Source organism: Phacochoerus africanus, chromosome 5, assembly GCF_016906955.1.
Source record: "Phacochoerus africanus isolate WHEZ1 chromosome 5, ROS_Pafr_v1, whole genome shotgun sequence".
In the NCBI taxonomy this organism is placed as follows: Eukaryota; Metazoa; Chordata; class Mammalia; order Artiodactyla; family Suidae; genus Phacochoerus; species Phacochoerus africanus.
The window spans coordinates 73,028,305-73,044,308 of NC_062548.1; the positions used below are offsets into that span (position 1 = coordinate 73,028,305).

The following is a 16,004-nucleotide window of genomic DNA, read 5'->3' on the forward strand; positions in this document are numbered from 1 at the left end:
GCACGCCACAGGCGCAGGAACACAGGATCCGAGCCCCTGCTGCTACCCACACCACAGCTCAGGGCAGTGAGGGATCCCCAACCCACTGAGCGAGGCCAGGGATCCAGCCCTCATGCTCAAGGCTACTAGTCGGGTTTGTTACAGCGGAGCCACCAAGGGAACTCCCGAGGACTTTGTACTTTCTAACGTTTTCTTTCTTTAAATTAAAAAAAAAAAAAAGCCAAAATTCTATTATGTACATTTGCATTATTTTATATTTTCATCATGTCTTAGAATGCCTGAATCCCCATATGATGGATAATACTGAACAACAGCAAAATTTATTCTCTCCCTCAACTACTTGGCGAAATACGGTTTATCGATACTGTTTTCGTTAGCGGCTTCGCACTCAAGAGAGCAGCGACCCTCTAGGGGACACACATGCTCAACGCAAAGGAGTCCTTTGCCTCCCCTCTGCCGGGAGAGGGAGCTGGCCGCCGCTGGCCTCTCTCCTGTGGTCCTAATCGCCTTCCCACGCGCAGTGCGCACGCGCCTATTTCTCTCCAGGTGTCCAGCTTTGTGCCTGATCGAAGTCTCCTCGGCCGCGCTCAGCGCGCAGTTTTTAAATGCGGGTGGTCTTCGGGGAAGAGTAACGTGTTCCCCCGACCCAGAGCGCTTCAGGGCCTCAGCGGCGAGGGGGTCTGGGGTGCGCCCGCAGGGATCGGGCGGCGCTGCGGGCAGCCGATGCGGGATAGGCGGGCCCAGCTAGGGCTTGGGCGTCGGTCGCCGGTGGGGCCCGGAGCCGGGCGCGGAGCCCCTGACAGGACAGGTACGGAGGCGGCGACCCTGGGAACCGCCTCCTCCCCCACGGTGTTGGCGAGGCTCTTGGCGGTGCTCTGGGGCCTCGGCGCTCGCCTAGAGCACAGTCGGGAGCCCAGTGTGCGGGGCGGGGGACGGCGGGGGTGGGCCGGGGTCGGGGGGGGTGGGTGCTCACTTGGGTTTGGGCCGGTCCGACCCACCTGAGCTCTTCAGCCTGGCGGTATTCTCCCGGGGTCCGAGTGATTGCGCCTCCGAATTCCTCCAGAACTGCAAGGGTTCACCTCCTTTCCTGGGAGCGCCCGAGGCACCCCTGAACCCATTCGGAGCTACAGGTTTCCTGCGGGGCACACGGTTGAGAAGTTGTGTTAAACAGAAAGGAAAAAAAAAAAAAAAAAATAGAGGCCCCAAGCATGGGGGTCTGGACATGCGTTTGGTGTGTCTGTGTCTCTCATTTCTGGGGCCCGCCCTAACTGGCAGGATGACCCTAGAACAGTCATCTTGCGCATCCCCACGGCTAAATCATGCAGATGAGAAACTCCGCTGTTTTTAAAGAGGCGATGGCTTAGAAACTTACTCTCATTTATTACACTGAGGAGAGCAGCAAGCCCGTCTTGACCACGTACTGATCCTTAAGGTACTGAGAGTCAGGACTCTATGAGGTGGAGATTGGCGTTACCTGGTGTACTGCTAAAGCCCAAGCCACCCCGGATGTTAACGATTGTAGCTAACGATAACTTTTTGTTCTAAAAGGCATTTTGTGCTCAGAGATGTTTAGTTTTCTCTACTAGAGAGTATTTCAGAGCTTTCAATATGCTAATGATATTTTCCACGAATTTCCCACTGAGAGTATAGTCTGGAGAGTTTCCCAAATTTGAATGGAAAATGCTGTTATTCTCAGGGGTTGCCTCTGTTTAACATATGCAGCAGTTTGGGAAATGGAGTTCTGGAATCAGAAACTCAAGGTTTGGAAGGGGCAGTGTAGGTCAGTGCCTTTTGAATTTTAATGGTATATGCATTGGTTGGTTCTACATTTTTAACAAATTCCCAGGTGATGCTGACACTGTTCGTCCATAGACCGCACACTTTGAGTGGCAGGGGTATAGATCACTGGATTGACAGACACGGAGCTCTGATCCCTGCTTTCCAGAACAAGCTGTGCTGCCTTGAATGATCACGTCCCCTGTCAAGGCCTATAAAGTAGGAGGCTAGCCTAGAAGATCTCTAAGGTTCCTCTCAGATCTAAAATGTGATTCCAGTCCAGTTACTCTTGTGAGAGTTGAACACCATCTAAAATATCCTTGGGCGTTCCCGTCATGGCGCAGCGAAAATGAATCCGACTAGGAACCATGAGGTTGCTGGTTCAATCCCTGGCCTCGCTCAGTGGGTTAAGGATCTGGCGTTGCTGTGACTGTGGCATAGGCTGGCAGCTGTAGCTCCCATTAGACCCCTAGCCTGGGAACCTTTATATGCTGTGGATGTGGACCTCAAAAGCAAAGTAAATAAGTAAATAAATAAGTAAATAAATAAAATATCCTTGCCCAATGGCCAATTTGGGCTTGAGCATTTCTAATTATGGGAATTTACTGCATGTAAGGCATCCTGTTGCATCTTGGGATAGCATAATAAAGAAAGTTTTCATGTTGCTAAAATACATCTCTGTATCTTCCATCCTCTTGGTCCCAGGTTATCTTTTAGCATCAAACAGATAAAAAAGTACAATCTCTCTTTAAAGAGATGACTCTTAAAATGTGAGATGACAGTGTTTTTACCAAGTTTTCCCCAAACCGATTTATCTTTTATTCTACCATGACATTGCTTCACATCCCTCTCTCTTAAATTCAGTCCTTCTTTGTGGAGTGTAGTGAGGCTGTAGCTGGACTTTGAGGGATGGGTGGAGCCTACACAACTGGAGAAAACATTCTAAGCAGCTGATCGTGGTGCAGAGATGACACTGCATATGTCAGATCCAGGCTTGTTTGATTAAAATAAGAAGTGGTGTGTCAGTGAAAGATTTTAGGCAAAGCAATTTTTTAGAGTGTGTATTTTCTTGCCGTGGTGTATGATGTGATTGGAAATGGGGACGGAGAGAGCCAGGGAGCCAGATATGCCTCACCTATCAGTAAAGAAGACTTAGGCTGATGATCATCGTAACGCCTTTTATTTATGTGTAACAGTTTACAGATTAGAGAACGTTTCTCAGACTACCTTTCCTGTGAGGTAGACAGGTCAGCTGTTTCCCTGATTTATAAATGAGGCACCAAAGAGGATAAATGATTTGCCTTAATTCTCAGGGGTATTACATGGCAGACCAAAGTGATGACAGTGGTAATGGGGAGAAAGGAAGGCTGCAGGAGGCAATACTGAGGAAGAATTGATAAGTTGGGCCTGCTTGAGAATGAGGATACAAAGGAAAAGAAGTTGTTAGGGAGGAGTCAGAATTGTTGGGAAAATCATAATACATAACTGACAAGTGCCGTATCTATCATTGCTAGTGGCTGCCTGGAGTTACGAGTTGGGAGGGAATATAGTAGAGGATTCCTAGGTTATTTAGCCTGTCTACAGGTACTGGGGAGTGTGTGGGGCCTTGGGTGATCTGTCCCATAGCAAGGGAAATGGGAGCTGGATCCTCAGTGTCCCCCAAGGGGGTAAGTACTGAGCAGCTGACTGATTCAAAGTTATCTTAAGGTCCTCGCCATCCTGGAGACCCTAAATTTGGTTTTATATAAGTTTTTTTTTTTTTTTGTCTTTTTGCTATTTCTTTGGGCCGCTCCCGTGGCATATGGAGGTTCCCAGGCTAGGGGTCGAATCAGAGCTGTAGCCACTGGCCTTCGCCAGAGCCACAGCAACGCAGGATCTGAGCCGCGTCTGCAACCTACACCACAGCTCACGGCAATGCCGGATCGTTAACCCACTGAGCAAGGGCAGGGACCGAACCCGCAACCTCATGGTTCCTAGTCGGATTTGTTAACCACTGCGCCACGACGGGAACTCCTATATAACTTTTCTTTTGAAGTTCTGGTTAGTACTAGTTGCACCTGGCTGATAGACAAATTGGCTGTCCAGTTTCACCTCCCCAAGCTCCTGTATGTCCACTGAAGGCTTCATTGAAACAGAGACTGGACCCTTGTCATGCCCAAGCCCTCACTAAAAGCTATTTTCCAGAAGATCTGCACTTTTCCTAGAGCCTAGAGGTCTCTCTCTGTGGTTACCCTGGAAGCATATGAGATTGAGATCTAGTGTCACTACCAAAATCCATGTGACCTGGATTTGTCCCTGCACTTTCAGTTTCTTAGCCTCCTATATGGAGCAGAAGGAGCTGCCTCTGCTGGGGTATGTGTACACGACTGTTAAGTTTACCCCCTGATGTCTCTGGGAAACCTGTCAGAGCCAACGTGTATCCATAGAGCCTTGTGTTTGTATAGCCTTCTCTTCAGCACTGCACGTCTTCTGTGTTCAGTGCTTAGGATACTGAGATGTATAAAAAGTCTTTGCCCTGAGGGAACTCACGATGGGATGAGAAACGCTATTTTAAATAAAATGTAATATTATAGAGGTATTTCCAAAGTGCTGTATAAGGGCAGAGGAAGGAATGACCACCTCCACATGGAGATATGAGGTGAATCTTCAGTGAAGAGGTGAGAATTAAGTTAAACTTTGATGATAGAAAAGACCTGATGACGTTTGTGGCATTTGCAGAGGCCTAAGATGGGTAGATCCAGGTGGCTGGAATACAAGTTTGGGATCAAAGGAGAGGTGAATGATGAGATTAGATGCGTAATGAGGCCAGATTCTTTTATTTTTTAGGGCCGCACTCTCGGCATGTGGAGGTTTCCAGGCTAGGTGTTGAATCGGAGCTTCAGCTGCCGGCCTACACCACAGCCACAGCAACGCCAGATCCAAGTGGAGTCTGCGACCTACACCACAGCTTAGGGCAATGCGAGATCCTTAACACACTGAGTGAGGCCAGGGATTGAACCCACATCCTCATGGATACTAGTTGGGTTTGTTTCTGCTGAGCCACAACACGAACTCCAAGGCCAGGTTTTTAATGGCCTATGGTTTTGTGCTAAGATTCAGTTTTGTGGGAGGGAAGCCACTGGAGGTTTTTAAGCAAGGAGGTGATGTGATTGTATTTGGGGAAGCTGATTGTGGAAATAGACTGAAAGGGGAGACTCTGGATCAGGAACATCAGGAGACTCTTGGAACCTAGACTTGGCTTTGGGCTGAATTAAGGATTAGGTCAGTGGGGGTGGGAAAGGGAATAAATCAGCGAGACTGTAGAGACAGAGGTTCACCTGCTGTAACGACTAATTGGTTGTTGAGAACAAGAGAGAGGGAGTTGTTGAGGATGACTCAGTTTTCTATTTTGGGTGGCTGGTGGTGCCAGCAGTAAAGAGTGAATAAAGACAAGGAAGATTTTGGGGGGAAGATACCATGTGTTTTGCATCATGTTGAATTTGAGGTGGGGTCTCTGGCATTTAGCAGGCAAGTGGGAACGTGGGTCTAGAGTTCAGGAGAGAGTCTGTGCCTAGGGGTGTTAGGTGTAAGTGGTAGTTGATGCTGTTGGAATGGCTGAGTCCAGCCACACTTACGGAAGGCTGAAGATGACAGAGGAGATGACAAGGACTGGTGGGCCAGGTAAGAGAAAGTGTTGTCCCCGGAGCTACAGAGGGAAAAGTTGCAGGAAGAGAATTGGCAGCCTCTATTGCTGCAGTTTGGAAAATGTACTTGAAATTGCAGTCACCAGGACTTATTTTTTTAGTGGGAGCAGCTCCAGTGGAGCCATAAGGATGGGAGCCAGCTGGATTGAAGAGTGGACGGCAAGCGAGGATTAGGGAGAATATACTCACTTTGAGTGGTTTAGCAGGGAAGGAAGGGAGATGGTGGCACCTTGTGACAGAGACTAGAGACAGATTTTCCTGGAGGTCTTGAGTGTGGGTTATCAGATGATGTGTAAGAGCCAGCAGAGAGGTCGCATTTAAAGGCACAAAGGCAAAGATGACTGCTAAATAGGTCCTCAGACAGGGGAGTGTTGACTCTGAAAAGGGGACACAAATTCTTGTGAAGAGGAATGACAGAAGAAAAGAAAGGACGGAGGAGGAAAGAGGCAGTGATGGCTACATCTGAATTTGCAAAGGAAGTCTTTGTAATAGGACTCATAGGCTCAATATTCTCCCTGAGCAAAGTTATCTGCTGAGGGGTGGGGGCCCTGGTGTGGACTCGGACAGGAACAGAGGCTTGAGAGTGGTGGGGGAAGCTTGAAACAGCTGTCCAGAGAGGAAAGGGAAGATTTGAGCTATGTCCCAAGAATGTCGAGTGCCCTCTGAACTTGAATCCTGCGCTGTAGGCCTCTCTTTCCTCTCATAATAATTAAGGCCGACATTTATTGAGTGCTTTGTACCAGGCACTCTTCTAAGTGCTTTTCAGTCCTTCTCATATGATTCAGACAACAGCCCTGTTAGAAAGGTATTGTTATTATTCCTGTTGTACAGAAGAGGAAATTAAGGCATGGAGGATTACTTACACTTAGTATCCATGTTTGATGAATTTCTTATCTCTGCAGAAATGGCATTCCTTCCCTTGAAGCATCAGAGAAAGACAGACATTTATTCCCAACTCTCAGTTTCTGGTCCTTGAGGGGCTGGAGTTTAGGGCTGCTAAGGAGGGAGTCTATGGGTATGATGGTGACATGATGAGCAGGGTGGTGGGGTCACTTGCTGCTGTCTTTTTGCAACTACGTAGGGAACTCTGAAGTCCTTGTGTGATTTCCCAGCCACCTGACTAGAGAGACAAGTGACTGATAATGATTTGTTAGATCCTGCAGGCTGAGACTGTGTCACTTGAGATGGTAAATAAGAAAAGAGGTCTTGTCTCAGTCATCCAGAAAAAGAATATTTTTTGCCAGTTTGGGACTAGGCAGACCTAAACCTTACATGATAGCATGGATTATTAACTCACCTTTTGTGTTTTCCCCACTGGTATGATAGATAGAATTAGTAGGTAAGTAAGTTGCACACTTGACTCGAGTGAAAGGGGAGAATGGTGAGATGGCATGGATGGAAGAGAAACGGATGGACTTACCTTTTTCTGCTTCAGCCACTGGAGCATCATTTCTGTGTCCTTCCTCTTGAGGTTGCCATGGAGACGCCTTTGCGTGGTGACTTGAGGAGATTGATTTCCATTATGATCAGATGATGACGTGGCTTTTAAAAGAGAAAGGACAGAACGCTCTGCTGGGGAGTGGCCGGTGAGCTGCCCAAAAGGCAGAGCCCAGCACAGCCGAGGTGGCTGTGGCTTTGTTGGCTGCTTTGGCTTTTGCTGAAGTTGTGAAATGGTGCATCTCTCTCTTTAGAGCGCAGGCTCAGGGTTCCCTCTCTGCAGGGTCCTAGTGCCAGGGACTTACTGGTTGATTCATGGGAGGGAGGAAGCAGCAGGAACTTGGAATAGACTGTTAAATAGGGCTCCTACTAGCTCCAGAAGGGTTGCAGTTCTTGAGTACAGGGCTGCACTCAAGTGCCTGTTGCCTTCCTGCAGACGTTCCATCATTGTGGATAAGTGAGGCACATTGTGTAGCTTTCCTTCCTGGCTCTTGGAGGTCTCGGCCCTGTGGAGGTGGGCCTGGCATCACTGGGTATTCTTGGGGGAGAGGGATACCGGGGGATGGGATAGAGCTGTATTCAGATTAAGAGCGAGCTGCAGACATTTCTGGGGAAAATGAGGAGCTGGAGAGGTAAAGAAAGTCCATTTAGGGTCTAGGTCCTATCCGTTTGAGATCTACAAGGCAGGTACCGGAGTAGAACCTAGGGATGAAAGAAAGACTCTTATGAGTGTCTTCTTTCTGGGTTCCTATGTACATCTGGAATTGAGCCTTCCAAGCTCCTGTTCCCCTTGCCTTTCCTGACTCCTGAGGGACTTAACGTCCACACTTGGCCCGTCCCTACTAGTGCTTTTAAATATGGACGACTTCAGCCTAGTTTTAAGAAAATCTGTAGCCTACTAATTACCATTATGTTTCATTTTATCTCTTCACAACCAAATGAAAACACCCAGTGCCTAATGTAGTTTAGTTCATGTGTGTGGATCCTGCTGCGAGACATCCTGGATTTCACACCTCAGCAGGTGGGACCAGAGAAAGCAGACAGTTGGGTTAGCCCAGGACCAAGGTTGAGTGAGGTGAGACAAGAGGAGGTCCAGGGCTCAAAGGATGCTGGGGTGCCAGTAAAAACGGGGTAGAAATAGTACAGGCCAGGTGTCAAAGACACTTTTCCTCCTTTCTAGTTCTTCCTTAATTCCCAGTAATCTACTTGTTTTCCTGTCAGTTCTGAAATGTTCTTCAAGACCACTGGTAACCTATTTATCCGACACAGAGATTTTTTTTTTTCCCTTCTCTTTTCCCATTTTCCTAGACTTTTTAGCAGTATTTAGTATTATTGGGGAGGAAAATGGATTAGAAATCTAGGGAGTCTCTATCTTCTGGCTTAGGTAACATGTAACTCAGCGTTGTCCTGTGTGACATGGTTTGGTGCCGAGGAGTGCTGTCAAAGGGTCATTTAGCTGTACAGCTAGTCAGATGTGCCCCCCTGCTGTTTATTGGCTATGGGACTTGGGTGAATTGTTTGGCTTTGCAGACCCAGTTGCCTGTAGCATGGAGATAATGGAATCTGTGTTGTCTGCATCATGGGTTAATTTTGGAAGGAGATCATGAAATATATGAGTTAGTGGTCACAGTTAAATTTGCCCCAAAGAAGGCCATAAGAACAAAACATTTTCTCTCTCCTAACATGTTCAGTTTCCCTTCCCAATTCCGTTATCAGTCATCATCCTTCCATTACTCCTGCTTGAAAACTCCAAGTTTATTCATTCCTCTACTTATTCATACATTCATTCATCCATCCATTTATTCATGCAACATTTGAATTCCTAATGTGTACAAATTGTCATTGATGTACCCTCTCAGTAATGATGAAGACAGTATCTACAATTGTTAAACACATATTCTATGCTAGGCACTGTGTTAATGCTTTACTTCAGTCCTGTTTAATCATCACAACAGCCCTGTGGGATAGGCCTTGTTTTCCCCTTTTTTTTCAGATGAGGTAACTGGGGGGCTCTGAAAATATCCAGAGGAAATAGGAAAGCCAAAACTGTATCCATGTCTGTCTATTTGCAGAACCCACACAGGCCTGCTGCTTCCTTCCTTATATTTGATCTATCATAGGGCCTTCTCAGGGCTTTTTTTTTTCCTCTTTTTCTTTAGAGCCACACTAGCAGCATGTGGAGGTTCCCAGGCTAGGGGTCGAATCAGAGCTGCAGCTGCCGGCCTACACCAGAGCCACAGCAACGCCAGATCCGAGCTGCATCTGTGACCTACACCACAGCTCACGGCAATGCCAGATCCTTAACCCACTAAGCAAGGCCAGGGATTGAACCCCCAACCTCATGGTTCCTAATTGGATTCGCTTCCGCTGCACTACAACGGGAACTCCAGGGCTTTTTTGTATTGTCTCTGAGTTGGTCCATTTCCTCTTCTCTCTGTCTCTCTGTCTTTCTCTCTCATGAGCCTGGTTCAGACCCCCTCACCCCTTGCTCGTTATTGCCATGACCTCCTTGCTATTATTATTATCCCTGTCTTTACCAAGTTGCTCTTGCTTCTACTCCATCCTGCTCTCTGCCACCTGTTTGATCTTCCTAAAATAGTTTTCATCATGCCAGTTTCCTACTCAGCAAGAGACTGGCTTCCTGTCGTTATTGGATCCAATTCATTTCTCTCTACCTGATGTTAAATTCCCTGACTATCCATCCTTCCTTCTAATACATCTTGATATTAATATATTAATACAGTCAATAAATATTTGACTCCATGAGCTATGAGTGATGGGTTCATAAAGAGAAAAAGTGGGCTCTGCTTTAAAAGGCCTATGTTTTGATAGAATTCACTTAGAATTCTGTACTTCAGCTAAGCTAGTCATCTTTAATTTTCCCCAGTCAAGCAAAATTATTTCTATCTCTGCTCATACTGTATTCACAACTTAAAATGTTTATAGGCCTTTCCTTTCCACATATCAAAGAGCAACTCACAATTCAAGGCATAATCAGGTACCCCTTTTCCTTGTCGTGCACCTTTCCCCTCTCTGTGGTTATACTATTTGTTGTCTAGACTTTTTATTTTAAGGCCTGGGTAGGTTCTGCAGTTTTTACAGGACACTTTTATGTGCTTTATCTTATTGGAGCCTCATTAAGGTAGCCATGGCAGGTGATATTCCCTTTGCATAGGAGGAGAATCAGCATCATGCAAAAGTTTTTGTGACTGTATAGACTTGTGTGGTTAGTGAGCTGGGATGTTGTTCTTAGACATGAGCTCCTTTGAATCTTGGAGGGTAGTGTGGTCCAGAGGAAGGGCATGGCTCGGGAAGCCTAGAAATAATGTGAGGTAACAGCAAGGAGAGTAGAAAGCACAGAGGGTTCTGGTTCAGGCTTTGGTTCCAGTTTTGGCTCCACTCCTTGTCTTCTGTGTAACTTCAGGGAAGTTGCTCAGTTCTCTAAGCCTTAGTTTCCTTGTCAGCATTGTTCCTGGCCTGCTTCTCTGGGGGGTTATTGTGATGTCCAAACATGATGATAATCTTGTTATTAGCTGACTTTTGTTGAGTGAATACCAGACAGTGTCCTAACTATTTCACATGGATTATCTCAGCTGATCCTCACAACAGCTCTCAGAGATGTTCTTTGGTCATTCCCAAATTGACAGATGAGGACATCGAGGCTCAGAGATGTTAAGTACCTGGGTCAAGTTTACATAGCTACTAGGTACTATACACTTGTTTTTTCAAGGTGCTCTGTAGACTGTAAAGTGCTCTGATCATGCAGAAGTCCAGATGACAGCAAGCTGCATGGCCCTGCCCACTTGTGTAATAGTGAAGAGGCAATGGAGGGGCCAACATGGAGATTTTGCAGGGGAGGAGAAAAATGGTTTCCTAGGGGGTTTGGCCAGAATCAGAGCTGTGGAGAGGTGTTTGGGGGCCATATACTTGGCTGTTGGCTGTCATTTTACTACTAGGCTATCTGGCCTGCCTTCAAAAGAGGGCGGAATGGAAGAAGACCCTGTTGGGCTAGTGAAGCCCAGTGCGGACAAGACTGCATCCAGTGGAGCAGGACAGCTTTGTTGGCTACGTAGGGGCAGGGCCACTGGTCTCTTGGTTTCCAGCCCTCGTTAGGTGGGTAAATGAATGAAGTGGTATGGTAATAGCTCTGTGGAGACGTCTCACTAGAATGCATAATCTTATCAAACATTTTTAATTATAAAAGTAATACAGGGTTATTAAAGAAATTTTGTGAAATATAGAAAATAAACCATTTCATTGTCTCTGTTAAGGAGATCTCTAGGAGGCAAGGCCAAGAGTACAGGGGGCAGGTAGCTCAGGTGGATGGGACCTTATGCTGTAAGGGACAAATGGCATGCTGCCTCTGACTGCTGCTCTTACTAACCTGTTAGAACTTGATACTCTTGGGGTTCAGAGCCTGGTCTTTTTGAACAACTAGAAGGGAGGAAGAATGACTATGGCAACCTTTGCCTTTGAGAGGGAGAAGCTGGGAGCTGGGGAATTTGACTTGCTTTATTGTGTGTGTGTGAAGTTGTCTCTGTTGCTGCCCTTCCTTTGCTGTGTGTTGGGGAGGGGGCCTGGCTTCTCTGGCTCAGGGTGAGATTGAAATCTAGACCTTAATCATGTGGGTTTGGACCTGAGTCCAGAGTTTAGAAAGGGGAGAGAGAAAGAAGAGCACTAGAGACGGGGATGAGGGACCCTTATTTTGGCTGCCTGGAGGCCCTAGGTAGCTGATTGTTTTAAAGTGTCACTTGATCCTTGTGGGTCTGCTGAGGCCTCACATCCTAGGTTTGGGGGGCAGCAGTGATGGTGAAGGGGTGCAGACTAGGAGGACCACCAGGCTGTGCTCCCAGCCCTAGGACAGTGTACTCTAGAGGTGAGTATTGAGGGTCTGTGGCATGGGCCTAGCCCCTTATTCCCTGTCCCTCTTGTCTGGCCCAGGTGAAGAAGGGGGGCACTAGGACCCAGAGGCTAGCACGGTTCCTGACAAGTCTAGAGCAGCACTAGCGCAGAGTGAGACTCATCAGCTGGCAAGCAGGATTCGGTGTCTCTGGGTTCAGGAATCCTCCAGCAGCAGAGAGGACTTGCTCCTTAGCCCCCATCTCTGTCCCCATCCCTACCCCAGTGGGCCACCCAGTGGATCCATGGACTGGGAAGGGCCACACCTGCCAGCTTCTGTGTCTGTCCATGAGGGCCTGGAGCCCTGACCCTCCTGGCTAGGTTTCTGCCTTTTCTCTCTGTCTTTGGCCAGCTGGGGGAGGGGGGAGAGGCTGGGTGAGCACCATGGCCCAGAGCAAGAGGCACGTGTACAGCCGGGTAAGTGGCCCTGTTTCCGGGATGGCCCTGGGAGGGCTTCTGGAGAAGGCCTGAGAGCCTGTGGACATTGCTGTGGGGGCTGGGGAGACAGGCAGGAGCTAGGTTGGGGCCATTCGCAGCCCGGATGGTGCTGTGCTGCACAGGCTTCCTTTTCCAGACATGGGCCCTCTGTGGGTACTGGCGAGGCCTGACCTTTGACTCTAATTGGACCTCAGGCCAGAGGCTCCCGAGGGGCCCGGCTATCTTGAAGATTCTGAATGGGGTGGATGGGTTGGAATTATCTTTCAGTGAAGTCCTTCCTTAGAGCTGCTTTGTTGTTTGTCACTTTGTTGCTTTCTCACTCTTCTGGCCGAGATGGAATATGTGTCCACTATTGTGTCCACCTGGTTCAGAGAGGCTTCTTAGGGTTAGGACGTTGGAGAGAGTCTCTGAGTTTGGGGCCGGTCCTTATATCACTGTCGGTTCCTTTTGTTGTCAGGCCCATGAGAGCCATTCTGCTGTCCCAGGTATGATTTAGGGTTCTGGAGGCCCTGGGAATGGCATCCTCACCTTTCTGGATGAGCTCTTTTGGGAAGAGAGTAGGGAGTGACTGGCTCTGGCCAGGCTCCCCTATGAAGCCAAGTGGGGGCATCAGAAGGGAGCCCTGTGGAGTCTTCGGGGCCATGCTGTCACTTTTTGATGCCTCATTCATCTGTTTGTTGCAAGGCCCCTGGTTCATGGAGCTGTGGTTGCTAAAAATGGCTTAGGTGTGATTTTCTTCTAAACCCTGGGACCTAATTTCATGTTGTCCTGTCATCACGGTTATGTCATAAGCTGAGAGCTTCCTGAGGAGTGTTTAGTCTGTTCCTTTGACTTGTCCACTTATGGGGTGGTGAGCCATCCATTTGGACCACTGGGCAGAATCTGGGGGACAAATTACAGGGACCCGAGGTACCTGATTTACCTGGCCTTACTGTTCTTTTTCTAGCAACATAGTGTGAGGGAAGGGCCACCGAAACTTGTGGATAGAGAGTTGATGGAACAGGGCTTGGGCCGGGAGGAAGAAAGTTAAATGGGTTGATGGGTTGGTGGGGCATCTAGAAGTGTCACGGTGGGTATGTGGATGGGGGTGGGGGAGTCAGGTCAGGAAGAAGTGGTGGTGATTTAAGGGCTGGAAGGAGGCACAGTTGTGTGCCACTGAAAGGGAGAGGCCTCAGAGAGCCATTTGGACCCCAAGGAGGAGGGGAGGGGAACAGGAGTCTGTGGGGTCACTCACTGACTCGCCTGTCTTCCGGTTGGAGGAAGCCTCATCTAAACTGAGTTATTTGCTTGAGCCTCCTTCCCCTCCTAGGGGGCAGTGCTCCTGAGAAAGCGGCCATGCAGGTTGACATTCACAGATCTATGAATGAATTCTGATTTGTTATGAAATTCAAACTCTTAAAAATTCTAGTAGATTCCAGAGGAGTTTGGAGAAGTTTTAGAATACATTACTGATATTTTTAAAAAGGGAATTTGCAGTAGAGAGGGGGCACTTTACCTTGAGAATGGGGTACTGGGAAGTGATTTATGGTCCTTTTTCAGGCCAGGATCCCAATTGGGGCCTTTCTTTTATACATTAGGATGACACACTTGATCTGAGGCTTTTCTCTTTAGGGCCTCGCCTGCAGCATATGGAGGTTCCCCGGCTAGGAGTTGAGTCAGAGCTGCAGCTGCCGGCCTACACCACAGCCACAGCAACCCAGGATCCGAGCCATGTCTGCGACCTACACCACAGCTCACAGCAATGCTGGATCCTTAACCCACTAAGTGGGGCCAGGCATTGAACCCGCATCCTCAGATGGATACTAATTGGGTATCAGTGGAGCCACAATGGGAACTCCAGCCTGAGGCTTTTAACTGTATGTATGTTTATACATATCTTTCAGACTCCCAGCGGCAGCAGAATGAGTGCAGAGGCAAGTGCCCGGCCTCTGCGAGTGGGCTCCCGTGTGGAGGTGATTGGAAAAGGCCACCGTGGCACTGTGGCCTATGTTGGGGCCACCCTCTTTGCCACTGGCAAATGGGTAGGCGTGATTCTGGATGAAGCAAAGGGCAAGAATGATGGAACCGTCCAAGGCAGGAAATATTTTACTTGCGATGAAGGGCATGGCATCTTTGTTCGCCAGTCCCAGGTACTTGCTGCTGCTGTGTGTGTGCGTGTGCTCCCTTTCCTTGGGCATGAGCATAAGTCTGTGGTTGGGAGAGTGGGAGATAATGGGGGAGGGAAGATTGAGAGCCATCCTTAGGGAAGCTGCCCTGTTCCCCAGGCTTTCTTAGGGCCTGGGGAGGGGCCTATATTTCATCCATCCTTGATCTGGCTGTATTGAGTCTGCTCTGTGGCCTCAGATCCAGGTATTTGAAGATGGAGCAGATACTACTTCCCCAGAGACACCTGATTCTTCTGCCTCCAAGGTCCTCAGAAGAGGTAACAACCACCCACTTAAGTTGCCTTCTCACATCCAGGAGTCCCCAGGACTTCTCCCCAGAACAAGGGGCCACAGTGGATCCTGAGATTGTTCCATCATCACCATATTCCCTTGTTATATCTTGCCTACCTGCCATGATGTTCTCTACTCCTACCCTTCTACAACAAACACACTTTGTTTCTGTTTGCATTCTACAGAGGGAACTGATTCAAATGCAAAGACCAGCAAACTGGTAAGTGGTTGGGGGTGGGAGTGGAGAGTAAGAGAGGCAAAGAGGGACAGGAGACCGAATGCTAGGCAGGAAGATGCAATGGAGGAGTAAACCAAGTTAGCCTTCTTCCAGTCTCCATCCTCCCAGAGCAGGAAGCTGTCTGGTTGCGAGTCTCTGCTTTAGGGGTAAACGTGGTAGCAGGGAAAAGCTATTAAGGCCCAGAAATTCTGTATCAGTTGAGGCCGAGGGTGAGAGGGAGAGTTAAGTCTGACCCTAGTAGCATCGTTGCCAGCATCCAACCTTTTGGTCCCCGGATGTTTGGTACCCAACATCTAAAGGGTATAGGGAAGGGGCGAGGTGAGGACTGGAGGAGGAAGGTGCTTTCTTGTTCACAAGTGAATGGAAAGGAGCCGGACCCTCTGCCGCCTGTTTCAGGCCTAGGCCGAGGGCCTTGTAGCTCCCCTCCGCTGCTCTGTGCAGGGTGTGTGAGGTGGGGCTCCAGACCCTCCACCTTCTCTAGGCCAGGGTATGGACCTCCTGGAAGCTGATCTTTGAAGGACCCCTCATTTCACTACTGTGGACTTGTCAGTGACCTAACCCCCCCATACCTGTGTGCGCCTGAGTCGGTCCTAACACCTACATGCAAGACGTCTGGCCAGTAGCACAGCGTGATGTTTAACTCCCTTCTCTAACTCTGCCCTTTCCTACTCCTCATGCAGCGGGGACCAAAGCCTAAGAAGGTGGTGTGTTTACTGTTTGTGCCTGGGTGGGTGAGGGCCGTGAGCCCCCTCCCAGCTGTCCTGCATGTCCTTGGGCTGCTGCATGCATGTGTGTGTGACCTTGGGGCTGGGATGGCCAGAGGAAATGGCAGCCTTGGCTTTCATAGTTCCTTTGAGGGGTGCAAGGACATTAGGCTCAGTGTCCAGGCCCAGATCGCACTCATTAGGGATGATTCTCATCCCTCCCCCCCCCCCAATTGCCCACTGTCTCAGGACTTCTAGTCAGAGACCCGGAGAATTTGACCCTAAATAGCAGCAACATGGAATAGAGCATTTACTAGCTTATAGTGGATTCTCATTTAGCCTGAGCCTGGGGGCAGTGGGAGGAGAAACTGGCGGTTTGGGAGTGGGGAAAGTA

The 16,004-nt window shown here is 48.6% G+C and overlaps 1 protein-coding gene across 4 annotated transcripts in view; it reads left to right on the forward strand.

Annotated features, from left to right (window-relative positions):
• The first annotated feature begins 540 nt into the window (after positions 1-540).
• The window catches only part of DCTN1 (dynactin subunit 1), a 30,309-nt gene continuing 14,845 nt past the window's right edge, over positions 541-16,004 (forward strand). For 2 of the 4 annotated variants that reach the window (XM_047781729.1, XM_047781728.1), the window contains exons 1-4: positions 568-808; positions 14,117-14,362; positions 14,577-14,655; positions 14,854-14,888. In XM_047781729.1, coding sequence (XP_047637685.1) covers positions 14,135-14,362; positions 14,577-14,655; positions 14,854-14,888 — 342 coding nt within the window. In that variant the 5' untranslated portion in view covers positions 568-808; positions 14,117-14,134. Of the gene's footprint in view, positions 809-14,116; positions 14,363-14,576; positions 14,656-14,853; positions 14,889-16,004 lie in introns of all 4 variants that reach the window. The other 2 variants (XM_047781731.1, XM_047781730.1) reach the window with 2 other exon arrangements.